Here is an 18,187-nt window from a genome sequence, read left to right as displayed (position 1 = left end):
CCGCCCGGTTTAGTCAACTTTCTTATACAACCAGAACCTGCTGCCCAAGGGTTGCACCACCCACATCAATCAACAGTCAAGACAATTCCCCACAGACATGACCATAGGCCAGTCAGATCTGGGTACTCCCTCCACTGGGTCTCCCTCCTCCCTAGCGACTCTTGGTTGTGTCAAGTTGACCGTAAAAACTAACAGAGAAAATTCATATATGACCTAGGCAATGTGTGTACACATCTAGTTTTGTGTCCTGCCTTACATGTTCAGCGTCCCCTATTTGCTTTTACTTTGAGCACTTTCGAGATGCAGTAACATGTCAGCCAAACAAGGTTCCTTCACATTTTCCAGCACCAAGTGTGAATGTGCGAATATAACAACATATTAATATGCAGTGCCAGAAGCAGAATTGGGCCAAATGGTGGGGAATCACACCCTCGCCCCGCAGCATTTTGCCTCCTGCCTCATGTAAGGCATCCTTGTGAAAACACAGGCCGGCTCCCCTCCCTGACATTGCAGAAGTGTTTCATCAGCTGCCTGTCGCCTCTCAGCACCTCATTAAGTCGCGAGCAGAGACGGCTTTTCGGCTTCCATTTCTCTTTCTCAACTGAATTAGATGTTCTGTTTTCTGTGTCCCCTCTCATTAGCAGAACTGATGTCGAAAACAATTTAAGATGCAATTTTTCATCAGGTTTCAGCAACTTTAAAGTGTGTCATTTAAATCTGGAAACAAGAATGTATTCTCTTCCACACACCCGTCTCTGGCCTACACACCGAAAGTTTATGAAGCTGAAAACGTGCTGTTCATATGGTCTCTGAGTGCTTAGAAAAAGGCACCGACAGTAGTTGTTAATGCCCCAGTTTCCTCCTCTGTGAAGTGAAGCAATGACTCCTGAGTACCGGGTGACACTTGTACTGCCCAGGAAGTGTTGGCAGTGATGTCTGGCATTTGGGAAACCCTCTGTTATCATACACTTTCGTTTTTTCCTTCTCGAATACGTTCTTTCAAAAGTTGAGTTGGTTCCTTTCAGACAACGGAAGTATCTCATGATCAGGCCACCTCTGTAGTTTTTTTCCCAGCAGGCTTTGGTTTCATGTAAATGAGATACAGTTCAACGGCAGGGACTACACTAGTTCTGCAAGTAACCATGGATGCGGTTGCTAATGCCATTTACTGACCTGTAACCAGAAACGTTCTGAAGCATCACAGGTTACAAGCAGGCTTGGGATGTGCATACTTAAAGCGCTACGTAATTCCTAACATCTTTTTTTTTTTTTTTTTTTTTTTTTTTGGTTTTTTTTTGAGACAGGGTTTCTCTGTGTAGCTTTGCGCCTTTCCTGGAACTCACTTGGTAGCCCAGGCTGGCCTCGAACTCACAGAGATCCACCTGGCTCTGCCTCCCGAGTGCTGGGATTAAAGGCGTGCGCCACCAACGCCCGGCATAATTCCTAACATCTTAAAAAAATAAAAATGTCCTTTAAGATATTACTGCCGTGAATAAAAACATGGACCACCGATATCATCTTTTTTTTTTTCTTTCTTTTTTTTTCTGAGACTTGTTTTTTTTTCTTGAGGCAGGTTTTCTCTGTGTAGCCCTGGCTGTTCTGGAACTTGCTATGTAGACCAGGCTGACATCAAACTCAGAGATCCGCCTGCCTCTGCCTCCCGAGTGCTGGCTGGGGTTAAAGGTGTGTGCCACCACTGCCCATCGACAAATATCATCTTTTAATATGAACCCAAGATGCTTTCTACATGATCAGTTTTCTGACTTTTGGTATTTGGAATTTTTTTCCTTTTTTCATTAAAAACAATAATTTCATGTACTGATACTTTAGCCTCTAAAGATATGGTACAATTTTATGGCCAGGTAAATGAGCCCTTTTTCCCCCCTTAAACCCTGACTTTTAAATTCTTCCAACACTCTGTCTTCAGCCATGTATTGCTTGTGTTAGTCTATTTTGACCCAAGATTCAGTTAGAAGTATTACCTACTACCTCTGTTTAGAAGAACAATATTGGCCTTTAATCCCAGTACTCGGGAGGCAGATCTTTGTGAGTTCAAGGCCAGCCTAGTCCACAGAGCAAGATCCAGGACAGGCACCAAAACGACACAGAGAAACCCTGTCTTGAAAAAACAAAACAAAACAAAAACAAAAACAAAAAAAGAAGAACAACAATATTGAGGGTTATTTTTCTCAAAAAGCTTACAATCCAGTAACTGTTTATAGTAGTGTGCTTAGGAGATAGGTGTGTGATGTCCAGTGGGAGCTTTTAATACATATAGAATGTTTCCGTAGTGAAACAGACCTTAACCAAAAATAATGTTAAATATTTTGTCAGACATTTACTGTGCTGGCATAGTGTGTTTGTGTGTGTGTGTGTGTGTGTGTGTGTGTGTGTGTGTGTGTGTGTGTGTAGGGGGGAGAATGGGACTCAAACTGCAGCCCATGGCTCCTGCCTTCAAGGAGCATATATTCCAGCAGGATAGGTGTCCACGCAGTCAGTTGTCAGGCACTGGGAGTGACAGCAGTCATGGGATGAAGTGGTCTGATTGTGGAAACAGAAGGATTCAAGGAAGGGCTTCTGCGGAACCAGCAAACAAGTGGACTGGACCATTTCCTTAGTTTCTGTTCAACTATAAGGAACACAAAGCTAGTTTTTATTAGATTTGAAAAAGGGATATTGAAAAGCTGCATTTCTTCGAATCTGAATGCCCTTGCTTTGAGTTTCAGAGGCTTAGAGGCTCAGCTCTTCGGATTGCCTCACGCTGTGGCAGCTTTTTTCTCTCTGCACCTCCTCCTGTTTTCCTTCCTGGATCAACAGCATCATCCAGATGCCTAGATTTGCCTTTGCATGCTTTGCTTGGGCTTATCCTAACGCCCAACCAAGTATCCACATCACCCTGTATGTATATTCAGGAAGCCTGTATGTATATTCAGAACTCGTGAGAGAGAGGATGCAGTTACAACTTGCTTTGGTCTGGCACCAGGTAGCTATGGAGACGGAGCTGTGGAGGTAAAATGTGGTAGCCAAATGCCCTCCACCATGAGAGGACTGGTGTGCAGCCTCTTGAAAGAAAGCTTTAAAGTCAGTGATAGAGAATGCGAACATCATAGGGTGACTGCGCCGTGAAGAATTGTGTTCCTGCCCTTTCGTAAAGTGTCTGGATAGCAGGGAGGCAGTACCAGTGAGTGTACACCACCAGGCACACCGTGATGATTATTGAAGCACAATCACATTGTGTCAGACCGGGGAGGGCTGGAGGACGTTGGTGGCATGGTGAATGGGATTGTATGTGAGAATGTACTTGAAACACAGTGAGTGTATTCATACAGTGACTGCTCTGTAGCTTAGGACCAGTAGGACCTGGGCATAGTTGCTTGTTCAAGTAGCTGACACAGGCCTAGCTTTGGCCTTTCTTTAGACAAATGTGGTCTTTCAAAGACTTGTATTTAAATGTTTAAAAATTTTATTTTATGTGTATGGATGTTTGGTCTGCATGTAGGTATGTATGTACACCACTTACAATCAGTGACTTCACATCAGAAGAAGGCATTGGATGCCCCAAACTGGAGCTATAGTTGGTTTCCAGCTACTGTGTTGATACTGGGAACTGAACCTGGGTTTCCTGAAAGATACAAATGCTCTTAACTGCTGAGACATCTTTACACACACACACACACACACACACACACACACACACACACACACACACCCCAAGTCCCCTTATTTTAATCAAGAAAGTAACTTTACACAGAAAATATTGTAGAAAAGAAAGGACTGAGACTAAGGATTTATTCATGTCTTTTGTACTACCATTCTGGTAGAAGAACATCATTAGTGACCATTGTCCCACTAACAATGCATATTTTGCTTGTAAAGTACATGCGTATTTTACAAAAAATATTTGGAAATTGAGGACTGACACCCAAAGTTATTCTCCGACCTCTACACATGTGGCACAGCAAGCATGTGTCAGCATTCACATACAGGACTGCATATGCACACATAATACACACACACACACACACACACACACACACACACACACACACACACGGCATCTTTACTTCCTTTATTAAAATTTACCGTGCCACAAGAAAACATTAAATATTGAGCTCTTCCTTGTGATTAAATATTGGTGAAAAGTTAGGAAGTTATTGTTACAAGGTCATTTATGTATTGTAATTCATTTTCTATTTTTTTTTTTTTTTGAGACAAAGTCCTATTTCTTATCCCTGGTTGCCCTGGAGCTCACTAGCCTCAAACTCACAGAGACCCTTCCAAGTGCTGAGATGGAAGGCATGCACCACCGTGTGCACCATTTAATTTTTAATTCTTGACTGAGACTATGACTTCATACATAATCATAAAAATGCATTATTGTCTCTATAGACTTCTACTGGAGATACTTAAACATTCAGATTTTTTTGGGTAGTTTTTAAAAATATAAGTGTTTCATTGTGTGTGTGTGTGTGTGTGTGTGTGTGTGTGTGTGTGTGGTGTGTGTGTGTGTGTGTGTGTGTGTGTGTGTGTGTGTGTGTGTCTGGTTTGCTTTGTTGGGCTTTGTTCTTTTATACAATCGTCAATGTGATTTGCCGTTCAGTACTTTAAAAGGAAATCTATTGCTTTATTTTTTTTTATATATAGTCTTTATCCCTTTAAATAAACTTCCTGGTCTTTAGACCAGCAAAATATTTTTTCTCTTAGGCAACTCCAAATTAATAATTCTTCCTCCTTGAGTAAAAGTGACTGAGTCAGGTTGACGTTACTGTGGCCATCTTATTAATTAAGGAAACAGACAAACTGCGTGGTCTTTATGCAGTTCAGGTTTTATGATCTCCACATCTTCCTGCATATGAGCACTGCCGTCAGTAAGATGGAGGGAAATGGAGAAGCCTGGAGAGTCACACGTGTCTCCTCGATTTTGTGGATGGAACTGGAAATCCACGGGCTGGCTGATCACCATTTGAAGCTCTGGTAATCTCAAGGGAGAGCCACACATTCACTGTTTTAGTTTGTCAGTCTGCAAGTCTTCCTGCTTAGACACTGGGAGTTGAATTATTTACTGGCCCGCGGCACCAGATATTATCCTAGGAATCTGTCTGATGACGGTCTGTGAGCAATGGAAGCTGGAAGGTCCCTTCTCCCGCCCGTCAGTTTGTAAACATAATTTGTTGGTTTAAATGGAAAAGAAGGAAATGTGGTGTGACTGTCGTCTGTTATAGGGATTTACAGAAAACGGACATTAAGAAGCTTCACGGTGGGGTAGCATTTCTGAAGTGCCAGCTGGAATCCTTTCGAAAAATGCAGTAACTCACACTTTACTGCACAGAAAGTCGTGTCCCCCAGGGCGAACTCTCATGCCATTGAGTTTATGACTCATGAGTGCTGTTCATTTGTGGTCTCATAAGAAAAGGTGGGAGAATTATATTTCTGTACACAAAGCTACCTGCCATTCATTATATAGAATAAAGCTACGGGGCTTATACATTTTAGTGGCATTTTCAGGGAGAGCGTTGTGTGCGCCTTGAAATGCGTGTACTGAAGTGTTAAAGATACTTAAGCACAAAATAAGACAAAGGAAAGATAGCTGTGCCCTTTGCAGCCAAACTGCAGGCTGTATTTGAGAAACCTTCTTAACCCAGCACAGGGGTCTGACTTACAAATGAAATTTTCTTATTACATTTTTATTTGATACTGTTTGTGCATGAGTGTGGATGTGTGTGGGGTGCACAGGTGCCACCGTGTGTGTGTGTGTGTGTGTGTGTGTGTGTGTGTGTGTGTGTGTGTGTGTGTGTGAAAGATTGAGCTCAGGCCAGCAGGTGCCTGTATCCCCTAAGCCATCTCATGGGTCCTGACTTACATGTTTGTGTGTGTGTTCTCCCCATATAACCTCCACCACTGAATTTAGTCTACACAGTTACTCAGGTGAATACCTTATTTTTTATTTTCTAAGTATACAGTTTTTTTTAGAGAAGTTATATATTTAACAGCAAAACAGAAAAGAAGGCAGAGAGATGCTCAGGATTCCCACCATCATCTACACACCTCACACCAGAGTGGTACAGCTGCGGCAAGTCGTGAACCTGCAGGTCATGTCATTGTCACCCACATGCTGTAGCTTGTATTAGTGCGCGCTCCCGGTGTTGTACCATCTTTGGGTTTGGACAGATGGAAATGGCAGTCATTTCATTGTTTCGTTAACTCTTTTGCTCTCCTAAAACCTGAAGAGCCCTTGTCTTCTGTGTGTGTATGTGATATTGAGTGCAAGTGATATGTGTCAGGTACATATGTGTGTACAGGGTTATGTGCAAGTGTGAAGACCAACCTGAGTTTCTGTCTGTTCTTTGAGTCATCTCCTTTTTTACTTTTGCAAGATTTATTTATCTTATTTTAGATGTAAGAATGTTTTGTCTATATTTATATGCACTGTGTGTGTGTGTGTGTGTGTGTGTGTGTGTGTGTGTGTGTGTGTGTTTTGCACACAGAGGTCCCAAGAGGGTGTTGGATCCCATGAAACCAGAGTTAAGGATGGTTGCTAGCCACTCTGTGGGTGCTTAGTAGTCAAACTCACTTCCTCTGCAAGAACAACTGCTCTAACCCTCAGCCATCTCTCCAGCCTGTCACCTTGTTTTATGAGACAGAGTCTCTCAATGCCTTGGGGACTCACAGATTAGGCAAGGTCAGCTGGTCGGGGAGTCCTGAGGATCTGGCTGTCCCCCCAACTCCCCAATTACATACATGTGCTTCCAACATCTGGGTACTGGGGATTCGACTCAGATCCTCATGCGTGTGTTACAAGTGCCTTTACCCAAGCCCTGATCCTTTTGCTGCCCCCCTAGAGTTGCCTTTTATACATTGTCATGTGATGGAAACCATAACAGTATGTAACCTTTATAGACTGGCTTCTGTGACTTAATGATAGGCATTTAAGTTTCTTCTGTGTGTTTTCATAGCTAGAGAGTCCATGGGGAGGCACTAAATAATATTTTCCTGTCTAGAATGTAGTTTTTAGATTATTTATCCGTTTTTACCATGTTTCAAGTTGTTGGGTTTTTTTTTGCATGGGTACTAAGGTGAGGTAACCAAGACATAAGCAATATTGTTTTATACTGTTTTTTTTGTTTGTTTGTTTTTTGTTTGTTTTTAAGGCAGGGTGTCTCTGTGTAACAGCCCTGGCTGTCCTGGAGCTTACTCTGTAGACCAGGCTGACCTCAAACTCAGAAATTCACCTGCCTCTGCCTCCTGAGTACTGGAATTAAAGGTATGTGCTTACCACCGCCCAACTTTCTTATAGTATTTTGAGAGTATAGAAGTCAATGCAAAAAACAAAAAAACAAAAAAATCCCAACCAATCAAACAAACAAAAAACCCCACAACGAACAAGAGTCAACATTTTTTTTGTTTTGTTTTGTTTTTGTTTTTCGAGACAGGGTTTCTCTGCGTAGCTTTGCACCTTTCCTGGAGCTCACTTGGTAGCCCAGGCTGGCCTCGAACTCACAGAGATCCGCCTGGCTCTGCCTCCCGAGTGCTGGGATTAAAGGCGTGCGCCACCACCGCCCAGCAAGAGTCAACATTTTAAATAAAGTCAGAGTCACTCTGACATTAATAAACAAGGTACTCTGTATCCATAACTCACAGGTGGACATGATCATCTTGCTGAGGAACCTGGGTTCCCTTCGCCAATCCTCAGCATTGTACCCACAAGCTGGGGATGTATCCTTCTGCATTCAACTTCCAAGCCACTCATCCTGGTATACCTTTAACCCTATCTACACGCTCTCCTGCTTTCAGCCTAGACCACCAGTTTCCTCTATGGATGGAGTGGTCCCTGAACCCCACTAGTCCCTTGGCACACACCCTCAGTCTCTGAAGTCTTCTGCTCCTGGCTTTCTGTCATCCACTACAATTCTTTCGTAAGTTGTAGGTGATTTTGAGGAATCCATGTTTTCTCCAGTTTCTCAAACCCGTGATTCTCATTCCTTCAGTGACGACGTCTTCCCTTTTAACCTTCTACTTCCTCTGATGGCCATGTGTCTATTCCTTGCAGTTACCAGTAATTGAGACTTTTCTCGGAGTCTTCATTTTAATTCTCAAACTCTCCCAAGCACTGGTTCTTCCTGGCTCAGTTTCTCTGATGTGTCTCTGCACCAAACCCGTTAGCTCATTTCCGGGTTGAAATTCCATTGTCTTACAATCTTCTGACTGGGTATAATTCCCTTCACATTCTCACCTTCCCCTCCTGGATTCATATCCTCCAGTAAGAGCCATCTGCTTCCTTAATGCCTTTCTTTGGTCAGCTATTTCTATTGTTATTTATGCTGCAAAACTGCTCACTTTAGAGACACATTCCATGTTACTATTTTTCTTTCAAATCTCTACCCATTATTATTTCACGGAAGTGGTTTGATATTTTGCAAATACATTTTAGTTGATTGAGTTTGACATTTCATTCCAAGTGCTCAGCGAACAGCGTGATTTACGAAGAGCAGTCATCACAGAACAAGATGAGTGGTTTATTACTGAAGAAGGAGAATTCATGAATGCCGGACTTTAAATGGCCCTCTTGAAGACTTTTTTTTTTTAATAAAATATTTTTATGTAAACTACTTTGAGGACAGAAACTAATTTTTGTATGGAAACTAGTTATATGCTGTACTCTGTGTATAAAATATAGAATGGGTTGAATTTAAGTAAGTTAAGATGATATCCGAAAGTGTATCAGTTGCAGTGGTCCTTTAGAAAGCTACAAGCCAGGGTCTTCAATGGTCTGTTTATTTTGCATAGAAAATGACCGCATGCTTTCAAGAGTCTGTTTCTACTTTATCTCCCCCGACACTGTCTGCATGGGCAGTTCAATGCAAGGCCCTAGGCTCTGCCAGTCAGGCCCTTTCCCTTATACTGATGCTCTTTTAGCAGCTTGGCTCTCAGGGGATAACGGGGCCTTTGAATGGCAGGGGAGGTTTAGTTTTTAATCAGGTTTGTGCGCTTGTCAGGCTTTGCCACGAGTAACGGTTTCCTCTTCTCCCGTGCTCCCTAGGTCTACCCTGAGCTGCAGATCACAAACGTGGTGGAAGCCAACCAACCAGTGACCATCCAGAACTGGTGCAAGAGGGGCCGCAAGCAGTGCAAGACCCACACCCACATCGTGATTCCCTACCGCTGCTTAGGTGAGCCAGCCAGCCAGCCAGCCAGCCAGCCCCACCGCCGGTGCTGATGGCAGGATGCTCTCATTAGGTCAGATGCATATGCTACCCCTTGAGCACGTGGGCCACCACCATATTGCTGGCTCCGAATCTGTGCATTTCACATCTGCAGATTCATCCAAACATGGGTGGAAAATAATCAAGCAGTCCTGTATTTGTGTTTATGTATGATTTATATTGCATTAGGTATTATTAGTAAGGAAAGGTTAATTTGTTACTTTTATTATTTATTGTGGTATATATTAGGCAAGCATTACAGCACTAATGTGTATCCTAAGCCTGGGAGAGGTGATTTAAAGAATATAAGAGGTTGTATGTAGGTTATAGGTAAATGCTGAGTCAGTTTCTATGAGACTTGGGATTTTAGTGTCCACAATACAAAAAAGATCCGCTCCCTCGTGAGTACCAAAATTCTGTTTTTTTCTGTGCTTTGGATATTGAAGGCACTGCCCCATGTTCCTTTAATACAAAAACAGCATTTCTTAGCTCTGTGCCTCAGAATAGCTTTCGTCAGGGTGTTCATGAAAGTTATAAGTCCCAGGGCCAGTCCTGCATCTACTGAGTGAAAAAATGTCTGGTGGTAGAGTCCCAGAGTCTTGCAAGTGGTTGCCATTTGTACTGTCCAGGTTTACAAATGGCAGGCCATGTGTATTTCTTCCCAGGATTTCACAGAAGAAAGACTATAATGTGAAGTTCCAGCCTCTCACTAATTCCTTACAAAGCCCTTTCCCAGAGCACCCCTTCTTCCTGAAGTCATGAATGGTCAGGAAGTGTGTTTGATTGTTTTGTTTTCTACTTACTCATATCAAACTGGAAGAAACGGTGTGATCACCAAGGCTTCAACTCTTTTACTGACTCCAAATGTTACTTTCATTTTTATCTTAAAAACTGAGTCATCTTTGTCGTTTGGAAGAGCCATCTGAAGTCCGTTCTCAATCTCACTGCTCTTCCTAGCTGGCCTTTCATGTGAACAAGCCTGGCATCAGTAGCCCCATTTGATTTTATGAATTCCATAAATGTTTCCCATTGTTATTGATGAATAAGAAGGTTGTAAATAAGACAAATATTGATGACTTCTTACAAAGTCTGAAAGGAATCTTTGTTAGAACGTCCTTGCTCCCTTCCTGGGTACAAGACAGTGGGTTTTGAGCCCCAACACTTTAGCAGCAAGGGTCCAGACTGAACTTTGCAAATAAAGTTCCCTAGAGACTCCAGAGACTGGCGTAGTATTTGTTTAGCAGTGGATTCCATAAGAGCATACCCAGGAATGGTGGGATGGCTCTGCCGTTAAGAGTTCTAGCTGCTCTTCTGAAGAACCTGAAATCAGTTTCTAGAACCCAGGTCAGGTGATGCACAATTGCTTGCAGCCCCAGCTCCAGGAGATCAGACCCCCTCTTCTAGCCTTCAACGACACTTGCACTCAAATGCACACCCCCATATATATAATAAAGAACGTGCTGATTTCTGTTTGTTTGTGCATGTAATTTGAGAAATCAACAGACAACACAGGCATTAGGATGAAAATTTCATCTGCATTTCATATTTAATGAGTATGTGATGAAGACAATGTTGAACCAAATTCTAAGCCATTTGATGGTCTGTGCATTTTCTTACTCTTCCTCGTTTCTTTAATGCCTCTTAAGGCCTTTAGCTCTTTACTGTATGGTTGAAGTTAAGGTTTAATAAGAGAATATAAAGGGAATAATGTTCGGATACTAAATCCAGACCTCCTACTATAGAGCTTTAGCAAGAAGCCAGGTTTTTATACTGTGAATACACAAGAACCACACTGTGATAAACCTTGTTATATCATTGAGGGGAACAGTCTCACTAATTTGTCTTTGAATGCTAGTTTCATCTAGCAGACAGTGTGTTAGTAATGGCAATGACCTGTCCCTCAGCTCTTACCTCTAACTATTACAAAACCATTTCACTTGCTGAGGTTTACAGAGACATACAGGTCGGACAGGGGAAAGGGAAAATGGAGAAGTGACTCAAAATTGTCCCAGAGACACTGAAAAAATGAGGACGATTGAATTCCCTGTTGCCTCTGTCATCAGCCAGTTCCAGATTTCTCTTTTATCTTTTGAATAGAGTCTGAGCTCCTTTGAAGTTGAAGTACATAATTCAAGGAGGCAGGCCGCTTGTGACATGTTTAGGAAATTCCCCAGGTCTGGTTCAGCATCTGATACGCTATGAGCACACTGACACTAACTGTTCCTGACTGCTAATAGACTAGCTAATCATTAGCTATTCCCAGCAGGCCTCTGGCCTGTTTGAATCTTTATTGTGTTTCTCATCTTATAAATCCCCAGTCTATCCCCGTTGGACCTAAAATAGACTGTCAGTTGACAGGCGAAGCATACCTGTTTCTTGCTTTGCCAGTGAGGTTAGATTAGAATGAAGAGATATGACATTGTCTTTTTCTTAGGCAGTGAGTGGCAAATTTTCTAGATATTCTAAAATATTGCTAATGTGTATGCGTGGTATGTTTTCAACTTTGAGAAAAAGAATTGAAGACCGTATATAACTTATGTACATATTGCTTGCATGAATATTTTAACTTTTTTAACCTTAATTTCTCCAAGCCTTTCCTTCCTTTTCCCTTGACTTCCTGATCTCTCCTTCATCTTAGTGTTGTGTCCTTAGTAATTTCACAGGACACCCACTGGAACTGTTATACTGTGAGGTCTTCCTTCGTGGGTATAAATGTCAATCGCCAGAGAGGTTAGATTTCTCGATATAAGTCACACAAGCCACAGTGTATTCAAATCACAACCAAAGCCCACCATTTCTTGATTCATTGTCAGTATTCCTTGTGATTTATTTAAAAAAAAAAAACTGTATTAGAACCACTATTAAAATTCCATAATAGATATTATGTTAATAAAGTTGGCAATGGTGACCTTTGGTATAGAATAAATCAGAGTGCTAAAGTTTGCTGATAATGACAGAGGTAATCAGTGGCCTTTTTCTTTATAACTTGCTCCTGAAACAAAGAATTATTGTTTAACCTTAATCTAAGAACTCTCTGAAACCTCCAACTGTGTCCAAAAACTCTCTGAAACTCCAGCTGTATCCAAATATATACTTTACACAAAGGAGAGATTTACTAAAGTTAATTCCCACAAAGATATGACCTAAAGGAACGAGCAAGATTGTCTTAGGCAATGCTGTATTGAAATTCAAAACATTCAAAACAAATCTTGTGAAAAATTCCTGGCCTTCCTGGCACGCAGCCTCCTGACCTCTGTCTCCCCGACGAAGGACCCAACATGGCGCTAGCTGAGTTCTCTCTACACTCTGTGTTTGCCTTGGATATGTGCTCTGCAGTATCTTTGCTTGTGGGATGGGGAAGTGTATCGTGTTGCCTTTGGCACTTTTCTCCCATGGAATGGATGGCCTCCCTTGGGAGCATGCTGGCTTTCTCAATTCCCTTTTTATTTTTGATACTTCCAGAACCAGAGTGTAGGATGTGACTTGATCATATAAACACTTTATCACATACCATATGTGGAATTGAAAGCACATCATTTATCATCACTCGGGGGTAGGGTGGTTTTGTGTTTTGTTTTGTTTTTTTGTTTTGTTTTTGCTTTCAAACACTTTCCATGACTTTGAATGACTTCTCTCTTCGTGGTATATTGGATCCACTATTGAAGTTGGCTAGCAATGGCACAACATGTTGCCTAAGAAAAACCATTGTTGATTTTACAGGGCCAAAGTGCCATTAGTAGCATAATCTAGAAGAGGAATTAGAAGTTGAGGAATTAGTATGCAACATGTCAATATGCCTTTGTTACTAAGGAAGATATCCTAAATGTGTAGGTAGTAATGACCTTGTTCAGAATGAGAAATTGAGTTTTGATTTCCTGAATTTTGAATTTTATAATTTTAATTTTAAAATTTAATAATTTTAGGACAAATCTACCTTGCTTTCTAGGTGGCTGCTTTTCTAAATGAGCTATAACCACCTCAGTCTTCTTTAGGTTAAGAAATATCTATTTGGTTAACTGACAGATAATGGTACTGTAGTAAGTCTGTTGAACTTCTTCTGTTGAACAGGTTCTTGTTGTTGTTATTAAACACATCTGCTAATGGTAAAATATTTCAGAATATTAAATAAATATCACCAAAGTGTGAAAGTAGGCAAGAGGATGGAAGGACATTTGTTTTAGAGCTTAAGGATCCTGTAAATTCCCAGAAATCCAAATGTGGGAATCCAGAGACTTCATGAACTTCACAATTTTCAGTTTTTGTAAAGACGATGTTAGGTACTGCATGCCCTAATAATAAATCTATGGAGTACTCATTAAAACACAACCTTTCACTTATTTTGGTTGTGAGCCTAGCCTTTAATGGCTGAACCATCTCTCCAGCCCAACCTTTTACTTATTTTAAAGGTAAGATTTCTATCAGACTACTGAAATTGAATTAACACAGACATTATTACTTGACTGATAAATAAATATTGTTGGCTAGGGCAGGGAGGTGGTATTGTAGGCTTTTAAAATAATTATCCAAAAATAGTATTGAGAATATAAGAAATGACATGACAATAACAGTAAGTCTAATACCTATGTTAAAAGGCATTCTAATAACAGTATCAGTGGGTGCTGTGGCCAAGCATGTTGGTGTACTCACATCTTTAATCCCAGCACTCAGGAGGCAGAGGCAGGCAGATCTCTGTGAGGTCTAGGCCAACCTGCTCTACACAGTGAGTTCCAGGACAGCTAGGGTTGCAAAGTGAGACGTTGTCTTGGGGGTAAGGGGTGGAGGGATAGGAATGCTAAAGTTCAAATACAGGTGCCGGACACAGAAAGCTCTCAGTATTTTTCTGCAGAATGGGGATAAATTCTGTCCCCTTTTTGTCATGGTCATCACCAAGTAGCTCATTAAGTGTTCTGTTTTCTTACATTCCCCCTTGATGAATTTCACCTCTTCTTGGTGGTGTGTCCCAAGGGGCCTCCTTCTCCCTGTCCCTTCTTCCAATTCTCTTCCCCTGTCAGGGAGTCTGCAGCTTTGGCTTTGATCGCTAGTGGAGAAAGAAAAGTCCCTAAGCAACAGCTGTTGCAGCAGTCTGGAGAGCAGCAAGTGCAGATTGAGGAAGAGCGGGGGACGGCCCAGACGCGGGGGCTCTTGGGGAAGAGCTGACACTGATGGACTGCCTGCTGTGTCCTCCCAGCCTGGCCTCCTGTGCCTTTGGGATCCTCTCACAGAGTTTGGGGAAGTTAGAGTGTTGATGAGAGCAGAGAAAATGAGGCAGATTTTAAAGTGCAGGCTCATATTAGTTCTTGCGAAAGAAGCACAAAACATTGAAAAAACCAACAGAAAGTGATTTTTATTAAATGCACAGTTTATTAAATGCACAGTGTGAATAGTTTGGTCAGCTGCGTTGTGGGTCAGCTCCCTGTCAGTTTCCAAGGAGAAGGCTCTTGGTGTCCCTCAGTGCTTAGTTGTTTGGCCCCATTGTTCTGGGCCTGTGGTGAGGTAACCTATGGTGATGGGATTACATGGTAGAGCAAAACCACCTCATGGCCAGAAATAAAGATGTAATGGAAGAGGAGGAAACGGGGGGGGGGGGGGGGGGGAAGATGCTCGGGGAGGATAGGGATGTTGCAATAACCTCCCCTCCAGGCTCCATCTCTCAAGCATTCCACTACCTCTTTAGTTCTTCTCTCCTTGGGGAGATAATGAAGAAGCGGACATCACTGTCTATCTTGATGCTGGTCTCTGACAAGGCTGTGCTGGTGATGTTGGTGAGAAGGCAAGGCAGTAGCGTAAGAGCGGTATCATCTCCCACAGTGGGGAGACCTGAAGTGGAGAATTCACTAAAGCAGGTCTTCTTACCCAAGTCACCAACACTTGTTCCTTTGTACTCCTGCTGATCCCATTTCTCTTCTCACCCAGCCCCGCTCTCCTTGCATATATCTCCTTCCTCTGGGGGCTCAGTTGGTCTCATTAGCGTCGCTTAACAAGAGCATGGATAAGGTCTTGTCTACAGGAGCCTCACCAGTGGCTACACAGCTAAAGGAAATGTCTCACCTTCCAATAGCAAACAGCTAAGAGGGTATCATCGTGTCAGGAACGTATTATGTCAGTGAGCTTGAGAGTCTGCTTAGGGAAAAAGAATAATTGTAGGGCTATATTAAGAATAAATACTTCGTGGGACAGAAGATTAACAATGTTTTCTTACAATGCTTTTGCATTTGGAGATAATTGGTTTCTGTGTGAAATGTAAGCGCTTCGGTTCTGGGGTCTTTTGTTCGCTCACTGAAAACCCCCTAGAGCTTGGAGCATGTCATAGCACTTAGTTACCACTTGTCAGGACGTGTGGAAAGAATGAATTGAAGATTGGAGTGAATACTGGGGGAAGGAGGGAAAGGGAAAAGGAGTCTCCTGGAGGGCAGATGACACAGAGCAGCGGGGACTTGTCCTGCCAAACGCTTCCTAAGGTGACAGCAGGCGTCACTTACCTTATGCCATCCTGTACTGATCAACACAGAGAGCAAAGTTAATATTAGCAGGATTATAGTCAGCATGCCAGGAAGTTCCCGTATATTTTGCCAGCTGAATGACTGGAGCTTGGTTTTCATCAACCACCATCGCTCTGGTAGTAAGATTTTAGAATTCTCAGTCTAAATCAATGAGTGCCTATGCATGGTTGTATTTTCTTCAAGATGTCCTCTAGTGTTATAGCTTACCTTTGTCTTTGTAAAGACCTTTGCCCGTCTGACTATGTGATTTCCTCTATCGGTAATGTCTAGGCTTCTCGTGTTTTCTTTGTTCTTCAGAGAACCCTTGGCCCTCACTCACCTCAGTGTGCTGCTTCCCTGTATGTCTTGAGCATCCTTGTTCTGTCCTTCACAGTTCTGCCTTGGATGTGGTGGTGAGAAGTCCCACGATCCTTCCCCAGCCAGGCGTTATCATCTCCTCAGCTCCAGCTATCTGTGGCATCAGCTCTGAGCACATTTCTCTCCCTTGTCTGCTGGGTGCTATCAAATTCTGTGGACGGTAGCCTTCTTCCTGGGTCCTTACCATGCTGTTCCGTTTGTTTATTCTTTCATTCCCTGTTTTCCATCTCAGGCTCATGTTTTGTGTCCACTTCAGAAATCCTAAACACTGCTGTTTTTCTACAGCACTTCGTCCTGGTGCTCATTTTACACAGTGCACAAGCTTGCCAGGAAATTGCATTCATGCTTTCCCTGAGGCTGTCCTGCGTTATTATGTCCAAGGCCAGGTTTCTTCTGCGGGAAGACTCTCAGATTCTGTGGGACCTCTGGAGTACTGGTTCATTAGCTTATATGGACATTTCACGAAAGGTATATCCCAGTTCCTTATGAGTAAATGGTGAGTAGTGGATAATATAGCTCAGAGGTCGACTACTTGCCTGCCTGAGTGACATCCTGAGTTCAACCTCCCACACTTTCAAACAAAACAGCACTAATAAATTTGAAATTCTTAGACTAAACATCATGCTTAATCAGTATGCTATTTTTACCAGTTAATTTATTGCTGAATACCATTTGGGATAATTAAAATCTGTCACAGGCAAAAGAGTAGAGTTATTCTCAGCCCTCTGAAAAATGTGTGTATGAGTGTGTGTGTGTGTGTGTGTGTGTGTGTGTGTGTGTGAGAGAGAGAGAGAGAGAGAGAGAGAGAGATGTTTGTGCATGTACACCCCCCCACCCATGTTCTTTTCCTTTATCAAAGCCTCCTGGCTTCTTGGTTCCTTGCATAAGAACTTACTAGATCTATATGAACTAGGAGCCCTGCTGCTAATACCTAGCAAGCATCATGTACTGATTTTTAATATATATTTTAAAGTGGTGCTGTGTAATTAAGCACATTCTTAAATTTTGAATTCTAAAAACATTTTGGATAATTCAGTTTAAATATAAGATTTGCTGCAAAGTATCTTTTTAAAATACAGGTGTCATCTCTATTTTGGAATTACGTTATTCTGTGAGGAGAACTTAGGGTTATACTAAAAACTAGGGACCAATGATATGGCTCAGTGGGTAGAGGTACCTGTGCATAGGCTGGGAAAGCTGAGCTCAATCCCCAGATTTTGGAGAACTGACCCTTGAGTGTTACCCTGTGACCTTCACGTGTGTATGTACTTGCCTGACCACACACACACACACACACACACACACACACACACACACACTAAATAAACAAAAGTTTAGGTGTCCTAGCTGGGAAGAGGAGAGTTAAATCATCTATCTGCATGAAAAATACCGAAGGCTGCCCGCTGTAGGAGTGCCAATAGAGTTGCCTAATGAGTCAAGAATGGCAAATGCTTGAAATTCAGGAAAACACACATATGACCTATTATTTATTGTTGTAGTTGAATGTTCTGTTGACATGGGACTTGTTATCAAAGATGTCTTTTGTACTCACTCGGCTTTTCAAACCTCAGCTCTGCTTTCTCAGAGAGATGGGCTACTACTGTGTGATGCCTGTAAAGGACAGGTTTCCAGGGATCTGTGTAAGTAGCCATCCCTCCTGCCCTAGAACTAAAGAGCTATGACTGGGAGATAGCTAACTAGTTTGACTATAATCCCCAGCTGAAATGATGTAGACTGTCATGTGACATGAGTCAGGTCAAGAGGAGGAAGTGACCTTTGGCTTCCTTTTCCTTCCTCGTGAGTGACCTTAAGGACCATTACACTGCTGTAAGCTTAGATCCCGGAGCTAGCTGCTAGAGCAGGCTAATGTGAATGCTGTTGGAAGGTCTACCTCAGTCGCACTTTTCTTAGAAGATTCTGCTGGCTCTTCTTAATTTCCCTCAGCATGTTTCCAAAACCACAAGAGTTCTGGAATAAAACAGCTTGGATCCTAAGGACAACTTTCTTGGAATGTGCATTTTAACTACCATGATCATGTTAATGGAAAGGCAGAAATCATTTGAAAGGGGGTACCCCCGTTAGTTATAATCATAATCAAACATAGGGCCCTTTCTAAATGTTTGATATAAA

The 18,187-nt window shown here is 42.2% G+C and overlaps 1 protein-coding gene across 4 annotated transcripts in view; it reads left to right on the top strand.

Annotated features, from left to right (window-relative positions):
• App (amyloid beta precursor protein) overlaps nt 1-18,187 on the top strand; it is a 231,206-nt gene that overhangs the window by 73,240 nt on the left and 139,779 nt on the right. For all 4 annotated transcript variants that reach the window (XM_006987946.4, XM_006987944.4, XM_006987945.4 and 1 more), the window contains exon 3: nt 9,038-9,167. In XM_006987946.4, the coding sequence (XP_006988008.1) occupies nt 9,038-9,167 (130 nt within the window). The remainder of the gene's footprint in view (nt 1-9,037; nt 9,168-18,187) is intronic.

This window comes from Peromyscus maniculatus, chromosome 12 (assembly GCF_049852395.1).
Source record: "Peromyscus maniculatus bairdii isolate BWxNUB_F1_BW_parent chromosome 12, HU_Pman_BW_mat_3.1, whole genome shotgun sequence".
Taxonomy (NCBI): Eukaryota; Metazoa; Chordata; class Mammalia; order Rodentia; family Cricetidae; genus Peromyscus; species Peromyscus maniculatus.
This window is presented reverse-complemented; position numbering and strand designations above follow the sequence as displayed.